This window comes from Crocodylus porosus, unplaced genomic scaffold, assembly GCF_001723895.1.
Source record: "Crocodylus porosus isolate Cpor-Errol unplaced genomic scaffold, CroPor_comp1, whole genome shotgun sequence".
Lineage (NCBI taxonomy): Eukaryota > Metazoa > Chordata > Crocodylia > Crocodylidae > Crocodylus > Crocodylus porosus.
The window spans coordinates 95,905,442-95,920,452 of NW_017728886.1; the positions used below are offsets into that span (position 1 = coordinate 95,905,442).

Sequence of the window (15,011 nt, forward strand, 5' to 3'; positions counted from 1 at the left end):
CCATAGGAAGCCTATGACTGCTGTAGTTTCTAATAAACCAGAAGTAGTTCCATTTCAAAGAACAAATATATGTAATCCCATTATAATTCAGCGTGTCTCTAATATCACAGGGTGACAGAGTAACCTACAGCAAAGTAAAACTGTAAACTTGAATTTTCCTTGCAGTAAGAATCCTTAAATCTCTCTAGCCTCAGGCCTCCTGTTCTTTTAACCCAGGTCTGATCAAAGCTAATCCTTGTTTGTCTCAGGGACTGCTATTTGTATCAGTGGCTACTCCCACAAGCATAGTGTGCTGGCCTTATAACACCAAAGAATCCAACCAAAGTTTCTTCATATTAGTGCACTCATCCTAGGTTGTTTAGCTGTTCCAAGTAAAATTCTGCCTTGTGGTTATCAAAGGTGTGCCCAGCCCACCCTATTCTCTTTCACATGTGGACCCAGTGCAGATAAACTAACGAGTCAAAGTATTATCCTTCTGTAACACATCAAGAATTCGTTTAATTTTTGTTCTCTTTTCTTGTCCATTTTTTTGCTTCCAGAGGACAAAGTGTGGACAACCGTGAACCATGATTTGCAAATGCAGACTCCTGTGATAGGCAACAGCCCAGAGAAGTACTCTGTACTGCAACTTAATTACAGTGCCACCATGGATCAGATCTCTGCCATCACCAATAGCGCTGAGTACTGTGAGCAGTACATTTCTTACTCCTGCAAGATGTCAAGGCTACTGAACACCCCAGGTAGGCTGAGAATGGAATATTACTTAATTATCACATTGCTATATTCAGAATTATCTGAACTGTTCAACACTTCAATAGCTTGTTCAGGCAGTGGATGAATTTAATTATTCCTGTTGCCATTCATGAAAGTTCACAAAAGAGGTAAATTAATGAAACTGGGTAACTGCCTTTTTTTAAGAAGAGTTAACCTATAGTATACATATTCCTTAAATTGGTTTTCACAGTGTCAGATTTCTGTGGTTTCCTATCAGATTCTGTTTCTCAGAAATGAGGTTAGGCAGAGGACAGGGCAAATTTGATTTAAAATTTTCTTTATAAAGGTATTCAGAAGTTTGAGCTGTATCCTGCAGTCTTCACATCAGTCTTTACATACTGAAACCAGCAAGAGACTTTCCTAAATTGAGGTTTTAGGATTTGGCATGCTTCTTTTCAGTTAATCTCTGTGTAAGAGTAAACTGAAATATTATGTGCAGCCTGTTGTCCTGCAAAAAGACAGGAATAGAACTGCTTTGTAATACAGGGATGCCAGGAGGGGCACATCGTATTAATACTGAGATCTCATGTTAGAGAATATGCAGATTTATCTTTCTGCGATCTAGCTTTTCTGAATATAGTAAAAACATTCAAAAAAGTCTAACTACCTAAAGAATACATGTTTTAACTTCTCTCTGATATGAACAAAAGTATCAGTTACAAAAAAATTCTACAGAACCAGTAAAATCACAAGAAAGAATAAATTCTACAAACCCTTTGGTTTATTGTTGCAAAAGCAGAATATATTCTTTAATTGTTTATGCTAATATTTGATGTTAAGTATCCATTTAAGTGCACTTGGCTAAGACTTGACGATAAGGGGAAGCACATAAAATATTTGTATGGCTGTGAAATTAATTTATTATCATACAGGCAATTAAATGTGATGAAACTAATAGCTGGACACTTAAAAAATATCCTTTATTTTAAGTGACTCCCCCTTTTGAACTCATGTTGGTGAATTTCCTTGTGGTGTTGCTGATAAGAGATTCATTTGCCATGCATGTGGATCTTATGCTTATTTCCATAAGTATTCCCTTGTAATTTAGTGTTAGTTAATAGACACTACATTGCTTGTTATTCCCCCTCCTTCCACCTTGCTGTTTATTTAACTATTTCTAACGCATGGTTTGTCCTGTTGTTATTATTTTGCTTAATTTAGCATAGCGAGGAAAATTTACAGAGAGGAAAATATGCTGCTCTTTCTTGTGCTTTCATGTACAGTATCCTGAATCATCCTAAAAATGGCATACCCATTCTGAAGTTAGTCCACATCAGAGGTGAACTAACTTTAGATCAACCAAGGGGTAACCCAGTCTAGCAAGGATTAACCCACCCTAGTAAACGCTTGCATGCATTCATGGAAGAGCCCTAAGTCTGGGAAGCCCAGCCACTTACCACAACTCTTGGGGGATGTGTTGGTTTTACCTGAACCTTACCAGGGGTGCTGGTTTTACCTTACCCCCCAACTTATTAGGAAGTGTCCTTGCTAATAAAATAAAATCAGATAACATTTTAAAATATGCTGTATTTATCGGGCAAGCTTTTCGTTAGACTATAGTTTTCATCCATAATTGCTTTTTAAAACAGATAGCATTTTCTATATTTTAAGTGAGATAAAAACAACAGCAAAAGGAAAAGGTAGTGCAACATTCCAGTTTTAACTGCCTTTTTTTTTTTTCTCTTATGGGAATCACCATACCGTAAGACCTGAGTCTCCCCACCTTGTACACAGTTCTTTCAGGGTTTCATCTGAGATATATAAGCACATGTAAGAACCATCTGTTAGAACAGATGTTACCATATTTACAGTATGGGAACATCTGTAAATATAATGTCTTAGTCTTCCTTATATGTAATTTCAATATATCTACTCTCTAGAGTAGCACTCTGTAGAGTGATAACTTCTATAGATACCAATTTCCACAAAACTTGCCAAATCCTGCTAAAATAATGCACTGAATCTCCAGTTGTTCTAAATTGTATTATTGCTATTAATAAAAAGTTGTTCATTCCCGTAATGGCAGCTACAGAAAAATATAGTATTTGTTGGGAATATGCTTAAGCAGGAAGCATGTTTCCTTGATTTCCCTCTCAGGATCTCATTAGTTCCCCTCTTTCTGATGGATGCCACTCTACAAAAGATAGTTTAAAACACTTTTGCTAACACTAGCTATGCATTATCAATTTTTTATTCATGCTTCTAATGTTGAATATGAACAGACTCGCTGCAGGTACTCCTCTCAAAAAAAACCCTTTGTTTTTTAAAGTGGTTTGAGATCTTTGTATGAAAAGCACTATGTCAGAGGTAGGCTTTTCTTTTCTGCAACAAAACAGTACTCTAGTCAGCTCATTGAAGAGCTTCAACCTTCCTCATAGATTATCCAAGCTCTTTGTTTTCTGTCTTTTGTGTGTTCTCATCTCTTTTGAATGCAGTTTCAGGCAAACTAGCATACTAAAATACATCCCCAAAAAGCAATTCTTTTCAACACAGCTCACTAACTATGGGACTGGCCTTAACGTCATAGAACACAATGCCATTATTCCAATTGGTTCAAGAAATATAGCGACAAGATTAGGGGTGCCTTATGACTGGAACTAGTATTTTAATAATAAAAAAAACTTCTAAACATTTTCCATCAGAGTCCAGCAGAAACAATGCCTAAAGATCCAGTGGCTAAAATGTGCATAGCATAAACTAAAGATCGTCAAGAACTGGTATTTTTGGCCTGTTTTTCTAAAGTTAAAAAATAAATTAATTTTATTTATTTTGCTGCCTAAGCCTGGAGGTGCCAAACAAAGACAGTTGAACACAAAAATTAAAAAAAGGAGCTCAGCAGTAGCCTAAGAACAGATGTCAAGGTAGAGGAGAGAAAAGAAAACACCCAGTGGTGGTTCGGGGGGTACAGGGAGGAGGGGAGGTTGGGCATGCAGTTATACCCCTTTGCTTCCTGCTTCAATGAAAAATTAAAGCAAACTGCCTTGTGGGGACAGCCACAAGTCTATTGAGGCATAGTTGGGTGAGTCCATTGACTTTGTCTCCCTATTATCTACTTGATTTCTGCAAATCTTTTTACTTCATAGGTATTAACAACCTTTGATCTTCTAATCAAGTTAGCCTTTTTCTAGAATTATTCTGTTTGTTTTTGTATTTTGGTTAATGGTTCTCTGGTCATCCCCCACTCCCAGCACACCCAGTAAAGGTGTGCTGCCACTTAGGAACCCATACTGGGTGGCTAGGGGATTCAATCTGACAACCAACTAGCGACAGGGAGGGGAGGGGCAGTGTTAAAAGTAGATTGGGCTATGCGGTGGCACAGTAGAGGCAGGAAGGAGTTGCAAAGATGAGTTGAATTGATAAGTGGGTGACAGGAGCTATGGGATGGGAGCTATGGGAGGCTGAATGAGGGCACAACCAGAAGCATAAATCTGGGCATGAGTGGGTAAGCATCACTGGTCCCACTGCATAGAGGTGCTGGTAGCTGAAGTGAGTTGATACCAGTGGTAGCCTTGTCCCCACCTGCCCCCTGGGCAGCATCTGTGAGGATTTGGGGGGACTGTTTGGGAGGGCTTTGAGAGGAATGAGATCCCAGTAGCCATGAGGGACTGGATGGGTGGAGGGGTGATGGGCGTCAGCAGGTCTTTGAGGTCAAAGGAGACCTGTGGGATGAGAACATGCTGTGGCATTATGGGAGTACAGAGGTGTGAGGTGCAGTATGGTTTGGGGATGAGGGCTGGTGGAATTGTGTAGAAGTAAAATGGAGTGTGAGGGGAGTTGGGGTCAAGAGGAATTATGGGCAAGGGGAATAGGATTTAAGGAGCTGCAGTGAGGTTTGAATGCTCAGAGAGGCAGGAAAGGGGATGGTCAGGAGGGCTGAGGCATGATAGGAACATATTTGTGTAGGATGCAGCAGATTTCAGTGAGGGGGCAGTTTAAGACTCAGTAGGTTGTAAGAGGGATGAGGGAGTCTGATGTGTTTGGGGCAGTATGGGGTGAGGCTGAACATGGAGATATGTGAGACAACAGGACAGAGTGGAACTAGGGAAAATTTGAGGTGTCGGGGCAATTTATAAAGGGCAATGAGGGGAACTTTGGGGTCAGAGTGAAGTGTCTGGGGAACTTGTATAGGGGTGAAGGGAACAGCTCTGTTCCATGGCCAGGCTTGGAGGTAACAGTTGTACCTCCAAGGGACAAGGCGTTTGTTTCACCTTAGATCTGGCAGTCAGTCCCCCCTCCCCCTGACTAAGTTATATTAATTTTTATTTGGATCAGAGACTGGCCCCTGGAGTATTAGTAAAGCTTCTTGTTTGTTTTTAATTAGAGAAAGATATGCATTGTATTATTGGATGATGCACTACACACCTGCACCCCCCTTTTCAAAATCCTAGAACCGCCTATGCTCCCACCCATCTCTATTAAGTAATAAACACACTGAAGACTTAGGAGCTAGCTTGTACTAGGGGGACATACACTGGAGATTGTCACCTGTTTCACATATGACATGGAGAAGGATGATCTTGCAGTTTAGGCACTGAATAGAGGGCACGTCTACACAAGATGCTGTATACACAGAAGACTAATTTACTAAACATCAGTGCAGCAGGCAAAAACTGTGCTAATGCACAGTAGAATTAGTCTACTGTGCATTAGCAACACAAAAAAGTGTGTGCCTGCACTAGTGCTCAGTAGCACCAGTTATGGCACATTAAGTTAGTATCTGTTATTACAGGTATTAAACTTAATGCGCCATAATTATGGCACATTAATGAACATGTAGACACACCCAGAGAGTATGAAGATCCTGGTTCAATTACTGATTCTGCTTTAGATGGTCTTTGTGACCCTTCTTTGTTTTTCCTTGTGTTTTGCATTCAATTAAAATAAAATACTAATATTACTTATAATAATACTATTCTGTTGTCTTCATTTAGACTTTAAGCTCTTTTGAGCAGAGACTTTCTTGTAGTATGTATGTTCACTACACCTAACACGGTAAAGCCTTTTGGGCAATACTACAATACTAACTAGTTAAGCTGTTAACAGTAATAATATTTGTAAGCCCATACAACACAACCCATCTTAAACAGATATTATATATGTGTACATTCACAAGCACTGTTGCTGCTTTGTTTGTTGAGTTTTTTTCTTATAATGTAAGGGTGTGCACAAAGCAAGAGCGAGAGATTTGAATACAAAAAACAGAAAGAAAAGGATGCAGGGAGAGACAAACAAGTAAGCAGTAAATCCATTAGGACCAAAGGAGTCATAAAAGCTAATGCAGGTAATGGGATACAGTGAAGATAGCGGTAGCAGTTGGTTGGTACTGATGGTGGTAACGTGCCCATTGAAAACTTTCACTGTAGCATCTAGGAAATAAATCTGTTGTGGAGTGTTCCAGCACAGTTTGAATGGAGAGGTAGACATTGTTAAAGTTGTGGTGATGTTTTTTCTAGAGATACTTTCCCATGTGTCCATATGAAGATATCATCAGGATCTGTCATAAATATGTTGACATCTTTGGCAGGGAGGTGTGGGGCATACATGTGTCCAGGGCAGTGCCATTTTTTTGTGGGTATAAGGAGTATCCAGACCTGAAAAAGTTGTGTGTGAGGACAAAGCAGGAGAACACAACAGAAATAGAAGCAATGTTCAATGTTCTCATTGGGGATAATGTTCTTTATTATGTATTATATCTTCCTGAGGGACTTTGGTGTATAGAGATCTGGAAGCTCATCAGTGGAAAACAGTTTCTTTGAGAAATCTGCAGTATCTTTCAAATAGCTGGCTCCTCCCATGGTATATGGGAATAGGATAGAGTCAACATGGCCAGAAACTCTCTCTGTGATGCCAGTGCCAGAAGAAGTGGGGCATTCTGGGTTGCCACATTTGTTGATCTTGACTAAAAGTTGCCTGGCCTGGGATCCTGCAAGGTGGAAGCAGTAATCCTTTGCTGCTGTGTTTCCTGAGGTAGATCCTTTTAAGAATTTATCAAGTGCCTCCTGGTATTGTGGCATGGGATCCTGTGTCAGGAGTTTGTAAAACTCCACATTGGAAAGTTGTCTCTAGGTTTCCCATATGCATGCTGTTTTGACCATGAATAGTGGCAGACTGTTGTATGATAATATCTGAGTTGTCTTTAGGTTGCATATGGCCTTCCATTCCACAGAACTGAGTTTGTAAAGTAAATGTTGTTTTTTTGTTTGGAGGGGTTTTTTTGGGTGGGGGGGTTGCAATCTCAGAGTGGACATGGAGGTTGAATTAGTTTATATAGAGGTCTATAATGGGGCTTCAGCCCTCAGATTGAGTCCAGGAACTGTTTTTCTTGTGCTGTATACATTGATCATTGCATAGTTCTTTGTCATGAAAATATTTCCTCCATTTTACAGGGTGGAAAAAAGGCTCCAGGTCTCCATACAGCTTTTATTATGAGCAGCTAATGGCATCCCTCTATTCCTAGGGACAAAAAGCCCAGCTGGGAATTGAGTTCCTGGTGCATGTATAGTTTCTCAGCTAGTGGGAGAATTGATTTGGTGGGTGGGGAGAATCAGGTTGCTCCCTTCCGAAGTCACAAAAAGAAGGCTAAAGGAAGAAAAATGTTCTTACTGGCCCCACCACTCAGGGGTGTATAGAGGCAACAGCAAAGGAGCTGGAATCTTGCTTTTAAAAGAAGAAAAATCCAGCAATTCCATCATCTGTCACAGAAAGTGATTTGCAATGCATTAGTGTAACTATACCATGTCAACTGCAGTATAAGAATGCCGGTACATCACAGGAGGTATGATGTAGGAGCATGTATGAGAATTTCCCTTTATTCACAGCCCTAAACAGATCTTATAGCTCTGGAAAGTCATTTCTTTTTCCTTTCCATAAGCATGACAAAAGGACCATAAGTGTTCAATTAATTTCCATATCATATATGTGTGTGGGTGCTTTTGTAGGGCTTTCTACAGGATGGGTTTAACAGACATTATTAGAAGGCTATGATCTTGCGGGGGCAGTAACTCAACAGTTAGGAGACGAGGGTTCTAGTTCCAGCTTGCTTTTCATGACTTTAATCTTATTAGTAAGCCCCAGTTGATTTATCTATAATAAGAGAAAAGTGCTTGTATGCATTTGTGATTGATAAATGAATGGTGCCACTGTTTAAATGTTTTGTACAAAATACATTTTAGTTGAACACAAGCCTTTTAAATAATGAATAATAGTTTATGAAAAATATCAACATTATTGAAATGAGTGTTAAAACGTATTTCCTCAATCTTTTAATAATTATATCAATATTAGTAAGACAAAAATAATTGTAGTAGACATGTTAATGCTTTACACAAATTTGAACAGAAATAGTGATGCAAATATTGTGGAAAATTACCTGGAAAATGGGTCCATTTAGATTATTGAATGGAATTCAGTTTTTTCCCCAAAAAGTTTTTGTTGCTGCTGCTACTGTTGTTGTTTTTGACCTGTTTTAAAATAACTGTTAAGCTTTCAAAGTTTGGTGACAACAAGAAGAGCACTGTGGTGCTGACAGACAGCTCCCCGCCTCCCCCAGCCAAAGCACTTTACCAGAAGAGGAAGCATGTTTATTCAGCCCAACTCCCTAGTGTTTGCATAGATCAGGAACTTCAGTGGGGCTTTTTGGTGCTTTTATCCAGTCAGCTATTAGATAAAAGCACCAAAAAGCCCCGCTGTAGTGGGCAATCTATACAGATGTTGGGCAAGCTAGGTCAAACTAATTTCATGCCTCTTCTGGGCCTGGGCTGCACTTGTTGCAAGGACACACCAAGCTGAAAGTAAGACACTGTTTGTTTTATTTTTTTTCACATCTGTAAACAGCCTTTGTGCTCAGAAGCTTCTCTAACATCTCTCCAAGCTATGTAGTGGGGAAAAGTAAAGAAACACAGAAATTAGGAGAAACCTTGTCTCTTGCATATTTCTGGATCATCACAGCTTCAATAGCATTCCAACCCTGTTAAGTTTTGGTCATATATGTTAAGATGGCTATTTTAAATTGTTCTTAGAGAGTTTTCTCCAGTGGCTGGCTTTTTGCAAAAGATAATATGTATCTGTTTAATTACAAAAATCCCCTTCTTCTAGTTCTTCTAGCTGCGTCTTTCATTTCTTTGTCATAACTGAGATTACACAGTTTCAATTTCTTGAGAGGCACAATCCCTTGAGTGGTTCACCACAGGGTTGGGAGTTTAAATACCCTAAACTTTAAATCTGGCTCTGACTTTGTCTGGCCTTGAGCAAATCAGTTAAGCCATTTATTTCAGCTTCCCCAGTTGTAAAAAATATTAATAATACTTTACCTGCTTCTCAGGAATATTGCTGAAATGTTTTAGTTGATACTTATACAGAAGTTTGCAAATAAATAAAGCTGTGTTGTGCTGTTCTTAATCAGACAATGTCCTTCTGTGATGATATAGAACCTTTTTATATGCTGTCATTGTTTCAAATCATGATTTTGCAGCATTGATTGTTGGCAACAAAATGATATTTAGACGTTTGCTTTTGAGAATTGGCTTATAGGTAAAATAGATATGCATTAGATCAATGGTCCAGGGCAATGGCAAGGGTTAACTGATTTCTAAAAAGCCTGCTTGTGCTTCAAGCCCCTCTGTGTCTGACACAGGAAAGCAGCAAGCAAATACACATGTGACATTCACCACACTGTTCCATAATATAAGATAAGGTGGCACCAGGTCATAGCGCCCAATTGCAGACCCCCTGGGATTTCTGGTTTTGGGGAACAGACCAAATCAGGAGAAGACTGGGAAAGCCCAAATTAGGATGTGTACATGTGATGGGCTTGTGAAACAAAGGAATGTGCTGACAAGATAGAACATGGACAGTATGACAACCACAGAAAGACCAATGAGCGATGCCCAGAGATGAGGAGTCACCACAGAGAGAAAAAGGTACAAAAGGAGGGACTGAAGAGCAGCAAAGGTCCCTGAGAGGGGAACCCAGGGCCACCATGGATAGGGGACACACTACCAGCCCATCTCACCCACCCCACTGGGAGGTGGGGTGGGCCTCAGCCTCCGACCTCCAGGCTGCTGACATCTGACATTCACGAAAAAACCTGAGTGAAGCTCACATACTGGCCAGATGTACCTTCCCTCTGATGGCAGCTCTAGGACTGGTAGATACAGAATTGTTTGTGTTATTCTTAACTGCTATCATTGTGTATCAATACAATTTGCCTATTATTCAATGGAAAGGTCATGGTTGGTCTGAGGGTTTTGGATCCATCCAGAACAAGGTTTCTGAGTCATAAATCCAGTGCCAACATTGATCATGTGCAAACTCTATTTAAGGTGGATATGAGCACAGGTACTTGATTGAGGACTGGGTAGTCCAAAACATTTCAATCTAGGAACATTTTTTCTGTGTGCCTTTGCACAAGTTTCATCTTACTTACTCTTTCCCCAACACACAACTAGTCTGCTTAAATGCTTTAATTGCCTCTCAAGCTGAGTGCCTAGGGCAAGAAGCTCTTTCCTCCACATCAGTTTAATGAATTCATATACTTATTTTCCATGTCTTTTATCCATTTACTTTTAATATTCCATTGTTTTCATAGCTTTCTTTAGTCATTTCATATATTGTCTACTTGCTCTTGGAAACCCAAGAACAGCAAAGTATTAGGCTGTAGTTTGCAAAGGGGGGTGAGGGCAGGAAAGACTGTTAATTTAAAAATAGAGACTGACTGTGAGAGCTGTTAAGCTCTGCTGTTCCCCAAGGGTAAAAAATCTGTTGAAAGTTAAGGACAGTACAGGAATGAGGAAACTGAGGCATTTTCAAATGAGGAAACTGTTTTTGAGACGAGAACAATTTACTTATTGCCATTTGTAGATGGGAATGAGCACTATTTGTTTTATTATTTACTTGTATTTTTATGCATTAAGCCTTCATAGCATGAGATTTTCTGTGCCTGTACATTTCTGTTCAGAGAACTGAATGAGAGGAAACTCATGCCTATAAGAGAGGGATTCAAGTCAACCCCTCATCTGCTTGTAAGGTCAAAGCTCATAACTGGTTCCTCTTTCATTAACTGGCAGAAAAGCAGTTGTCAACCTCCTATTGTCTTATAAGTGATGAAAAATTATAATATAGTTTGAGTTGTTATTTAAATTAAATTATAATTGAGTTGTTATTTAAATTAAATTATAATAGAGTTATTATTTGAGATGTTGCTGTACAAGGTCACACCACCTGCTTGAAATGCAGGTCTAAAAATGATCTCCCCTCTTCTCCCCTCCTCTTCGTAAGCTCTCTCTATGCTGTGACAACTGTTATGAAAGTCCCTTTCAACCTTCTCATCCTTAGATGAAACAATCCTGTTTTTCCAATCATTCCCTGCATGTTATGTTTTCTAGAGCTCTTACCATTTTTATTGCTCTTCTCTGGTTGAGAAGAGCAATAAAATATTGCTCACATGTTTCTCAAAGCATGGTGCTCCAAACTAGACACAGTACTCCAAATGAGGCTTCATCAGTGCTAAGTAGAGTGGAAGAATCACCTAGTATGACTTAAGCCCCCTCTACACAATACATGTATTATGCAATTAACTACTCAATTACACAATTACTTTAGACCAGTTACACATGCAAAGTAACTATCACACTATACAAAGGTCCATTCAGCTATAAAATTACAGCTAGAAAATGTGTAATAACTTTATAACTAGTTTCTATCCAGCTTAATGTGCACCTTATTATGCCCCTGGGCATGGGCAACTGATGCCTCCTGAGTGCCCAGTCAGAGGCCGGGCGGGGGGTCCCCCCCAGTTGGCACAACTGGCTGCAGGGGGACCGCGGGGATCACTTCTCCTAGTGCCCCTACTCCACTAACTCCCCTGCCCATTGCCTAAGTGGAGAATGCTGCTTTCAGGAGATGCACCAATGCTCTTAGGGGGTGCACGTGCACCCACTATGCATCGCCACTGTGCCTGTGGCTGGGAGCTGCCCAGTCAGCTGTGAGACTCCCAGCTACAGCAGTATTGCAGTGCTTCTGTAGCTGCAAGCCCTATCAGCTGATGGGGCTCTCAGCTGCAGGTACTTGCTACCTGCCGGTGCAGAGGGAGCCTAGGATTGCAATCTGGGCTTTGCATTGGCATTAATGTATAATTGGATCTAAAGCTGGATCCCACAATCACGCTTCCTGCTATGCACATGTGGCATGGCAGGAGGTGCAATTGTGTGAATTGGGCATCAGATCCTAACACACCTTTACCTGAACATCTAGAGGGGCCCACACGTGCAACATTTCCATTAATACAAGCCTGTCTGCTATTAGGTCTGGGGGGGGAGGGAGGGTTGTAACAATATTACACTGTTGACTCATACTCATCTTGTGATACACTATAACTCTTTTTATGCACTACTGCTGTCTAGACAGTTGTTTTATGTTTTGTGTATTTTTTGTTTAATTTCTTGTTACTAAGCATAGTTATTTGCACCAATGCATTTTGAATTTTATCCTCTATTTCAGACTATTTTTTGAATCTACAATGGTGATTTTAAACCCTAATCCTGTCCCTTAAAGTTTCTGCTAACTTCTCAGTCTGTCTGCAAAATTACAGAATTTTATCTTCAAAGTCTAGTCCACATCCCCAGAATTCCAGCTGATAGCTCCTCCCACTGATATTCAGCCATTGCTGGGGATTATACAATCTTTTATGCAGCCATTTTAATTTCATCTAGATTATAGTTCCTCAGATTACATATGAGAATTTCACTGGAGACTATATATAAAAAAAAATCCTACTCAAGTTGAAGTATATGACATCTACTCTTTTCTGTCTCTTTCCACAATTCACAAAGCCCTCCCGCTTCACCCTTACCCTCTTACAGGAAGAAATCAGATTGCTTTGACATGTTTTTCTCCAAGGACAAATTTTGTTGGATTTGATTAGTCACTTGTTACTAAAGGGTCAGTAGACAATGTGCTCCTGTATCTCTTCTGTCCCTTCTTTAAAGATGGGCACATATGCAGAAGTCTCAGCGGAAGGTTACAAGTATACGGTGCTTAGACTACTGATAATATTCAGGAGATTGATCTGTAGGCTAACCTTTTATTATTTACACCTAAAGCACAAGCACGTGGTGTCTGATTTACCTGTACTTTGACTAGGGAACAACCAATGCAGGAAATATGGTGTTACTCTGACAGCAGGTACTTTCTATGGCTCTCTGTGTCCCTCCCAGTTTTCTTTATCAAATCCTTTTGGGGACCTCCAGAATCAAACAAAACATTTCTTTTTTTTTTCAGTAGTCCTGGATGGTATCCATTAGTGAAATTATGTCATGTGAAACAAAAAAGAGGATTTTTTATCCCTTTCCTCACTGGCCTGGCTTGTCTTTTTGTCACTTCCCTGCTTTCCTTTCTTCACTTCATTAAAAAGCTAAGCCTTCTTTTATTTCTAATTTATTTTTAACAGTTCAATTAAAAGCATACATTCCTATAAATGCTTATTTAGCATAGGCATACATGTAAAGTATAGTACCCCAAAGCTATACAAGGTTGCACAAGTTACAAATTATCATAAATTAAAAGGAGACTACAGGCTCATCTACAGTTCATATACAGTATTTGATGTTTACCAGTAGTCCATTAGTCCTTAGGCTAAGGTTTAATTAGCCTGGCAAGCTGTTCCCTGTTATGCCTTTCTTGCTTAAACCAAACTCTGGGAGCCTTAAAAATGGCCAAGACCAGAACAGAACAACTAAGAGGTATCTGATCAGCACTGTGGAATAAGAAAAAAAATGGGGATTATTTAGATTAGACAGGATGGAACAGAAAGATCAATATTTGTACTTTTTTTGGAAGAACTGATTTGCAACCAAGCAAACAACATATAATTTCCACTGCATAAAGATTGCAACATGGGGTCAAACCTAGCCATATATTCCAGAGTTGCACTAGTGAGATTCAGGAGTTTAGGAAGCCTCTGTCACTTTGCAGAATAACCAGTCGGGTAGAATAGCCTAGCATTTCAGAGAGAGTTAGGAACTGAAACCAACTACCATCACTGCTACTGAACCATGACCTCCCAGAGGCATAATCATCAGATTAAAAGTCACCACTGCCACCCCAGAGGTAAAGGCAGGATTTTATTCATTCTTTATGCAGATTGCCTTTTCCAGCAGCAATATTTTCTAAGATGTTCATTTTTTTTAACTACAGATATGTAACATATATTTACAAATTACATGATGAGCCATAATAGTTCCAACATTCTAAGGTACAGTTAATGTCCAGGTAGTTTTAAAATGTATTATTTACCCAAGTACTTTTTTACATTATAGACTGTATCACATCCAAAGGAGTCATTATGGTCTATTATATCAAGTACCATAAGCACCCAAAGAAATATTTATTTATTGGAAGACAAGGTTCTTTGGGTAAATATGATATCTTTAATTAGATCACTTCCACATATGTGCCCATCTTTAACAAAGGGACAGTTGGAAAAAAATGTCATTGCCAGCTTTTGGGCACAAACACCCTTCTTTAGGCACTGGAGAGAGTCTGTGATGTAACACATTTTTAAAGGACTTTTTTTTCTGAATGATCACATCTTAAGAGGGAAATTTCTGTTTTTTGCTAAAACTAGGCCATCCAAAGAGCAACATTCCCTTATTTTCTTCTTTCTTTTCTGCTTCCCCTTACTCTTTCTTATGAAACAACTCTTTTCTGTTGTTACTGAATCTGTGCCATTTAGAATCTCATTCTGATCTAACATAACATAACGAAAAATAAAAATAACAGCTACTTAATACTGGTGCAACAGATTGAAAACTGCTCCTTTGAACGTCATTTCCTTCATGGAATAGATTCTCTTTTTGTAAATGACTATAAAATGGTATGCCAAGAAGTAAGGCATTTTTTGTGATTTTTTTTTTTTTGAGTGACTGCATATTTGGAACAGCTTTTGGTCATGAAGTATCCTTCATCAGGTCTAAAAATGAGTCAGGGACAGACAGAATTGTCCAAGTTTATACAAGAAAATATAATCCAGAGGCAGAAATAGAGTTGTGTTCCACCAACTTTGATGGAGATTGGAGTTCAAGAAGAGTGGTTGCTTCTCAAGGAAGTGATCCTCAATGCAGAAGCTGAATCTATTCCAACACGGAGGAAAGGCAGCAAGAAGGCACAGCAGCCCTCCTGGCTCTCCAGGGACCTAGCAGACCTCCTAAGGCTGCAACTGAACTCCAACTAGCTTCAGGCAT

General features: G+C 39.5%; 1 protein-coding gene across 1 annotated transcript in view; it reads left to right on the top strand.

The window, feature by feature from the left end:
• The window catches only part of CNTNAP2 (contactin associated protein-like 2), a 1,403,431-nt gene that overhangs the window by 866,252 nt on the left and 522,168 nt on the right, over positions 1-15,011 (top strand). The window contains exon 14 of the mRNA XM_019535795.1: positions 540-740. Coding sequence (XP_019391340.1) covers positions 540-740 — 201 coding nt within the window. The remainder of the gene's footprint in view (positions 1-539; positions 741-15,011) is intronic.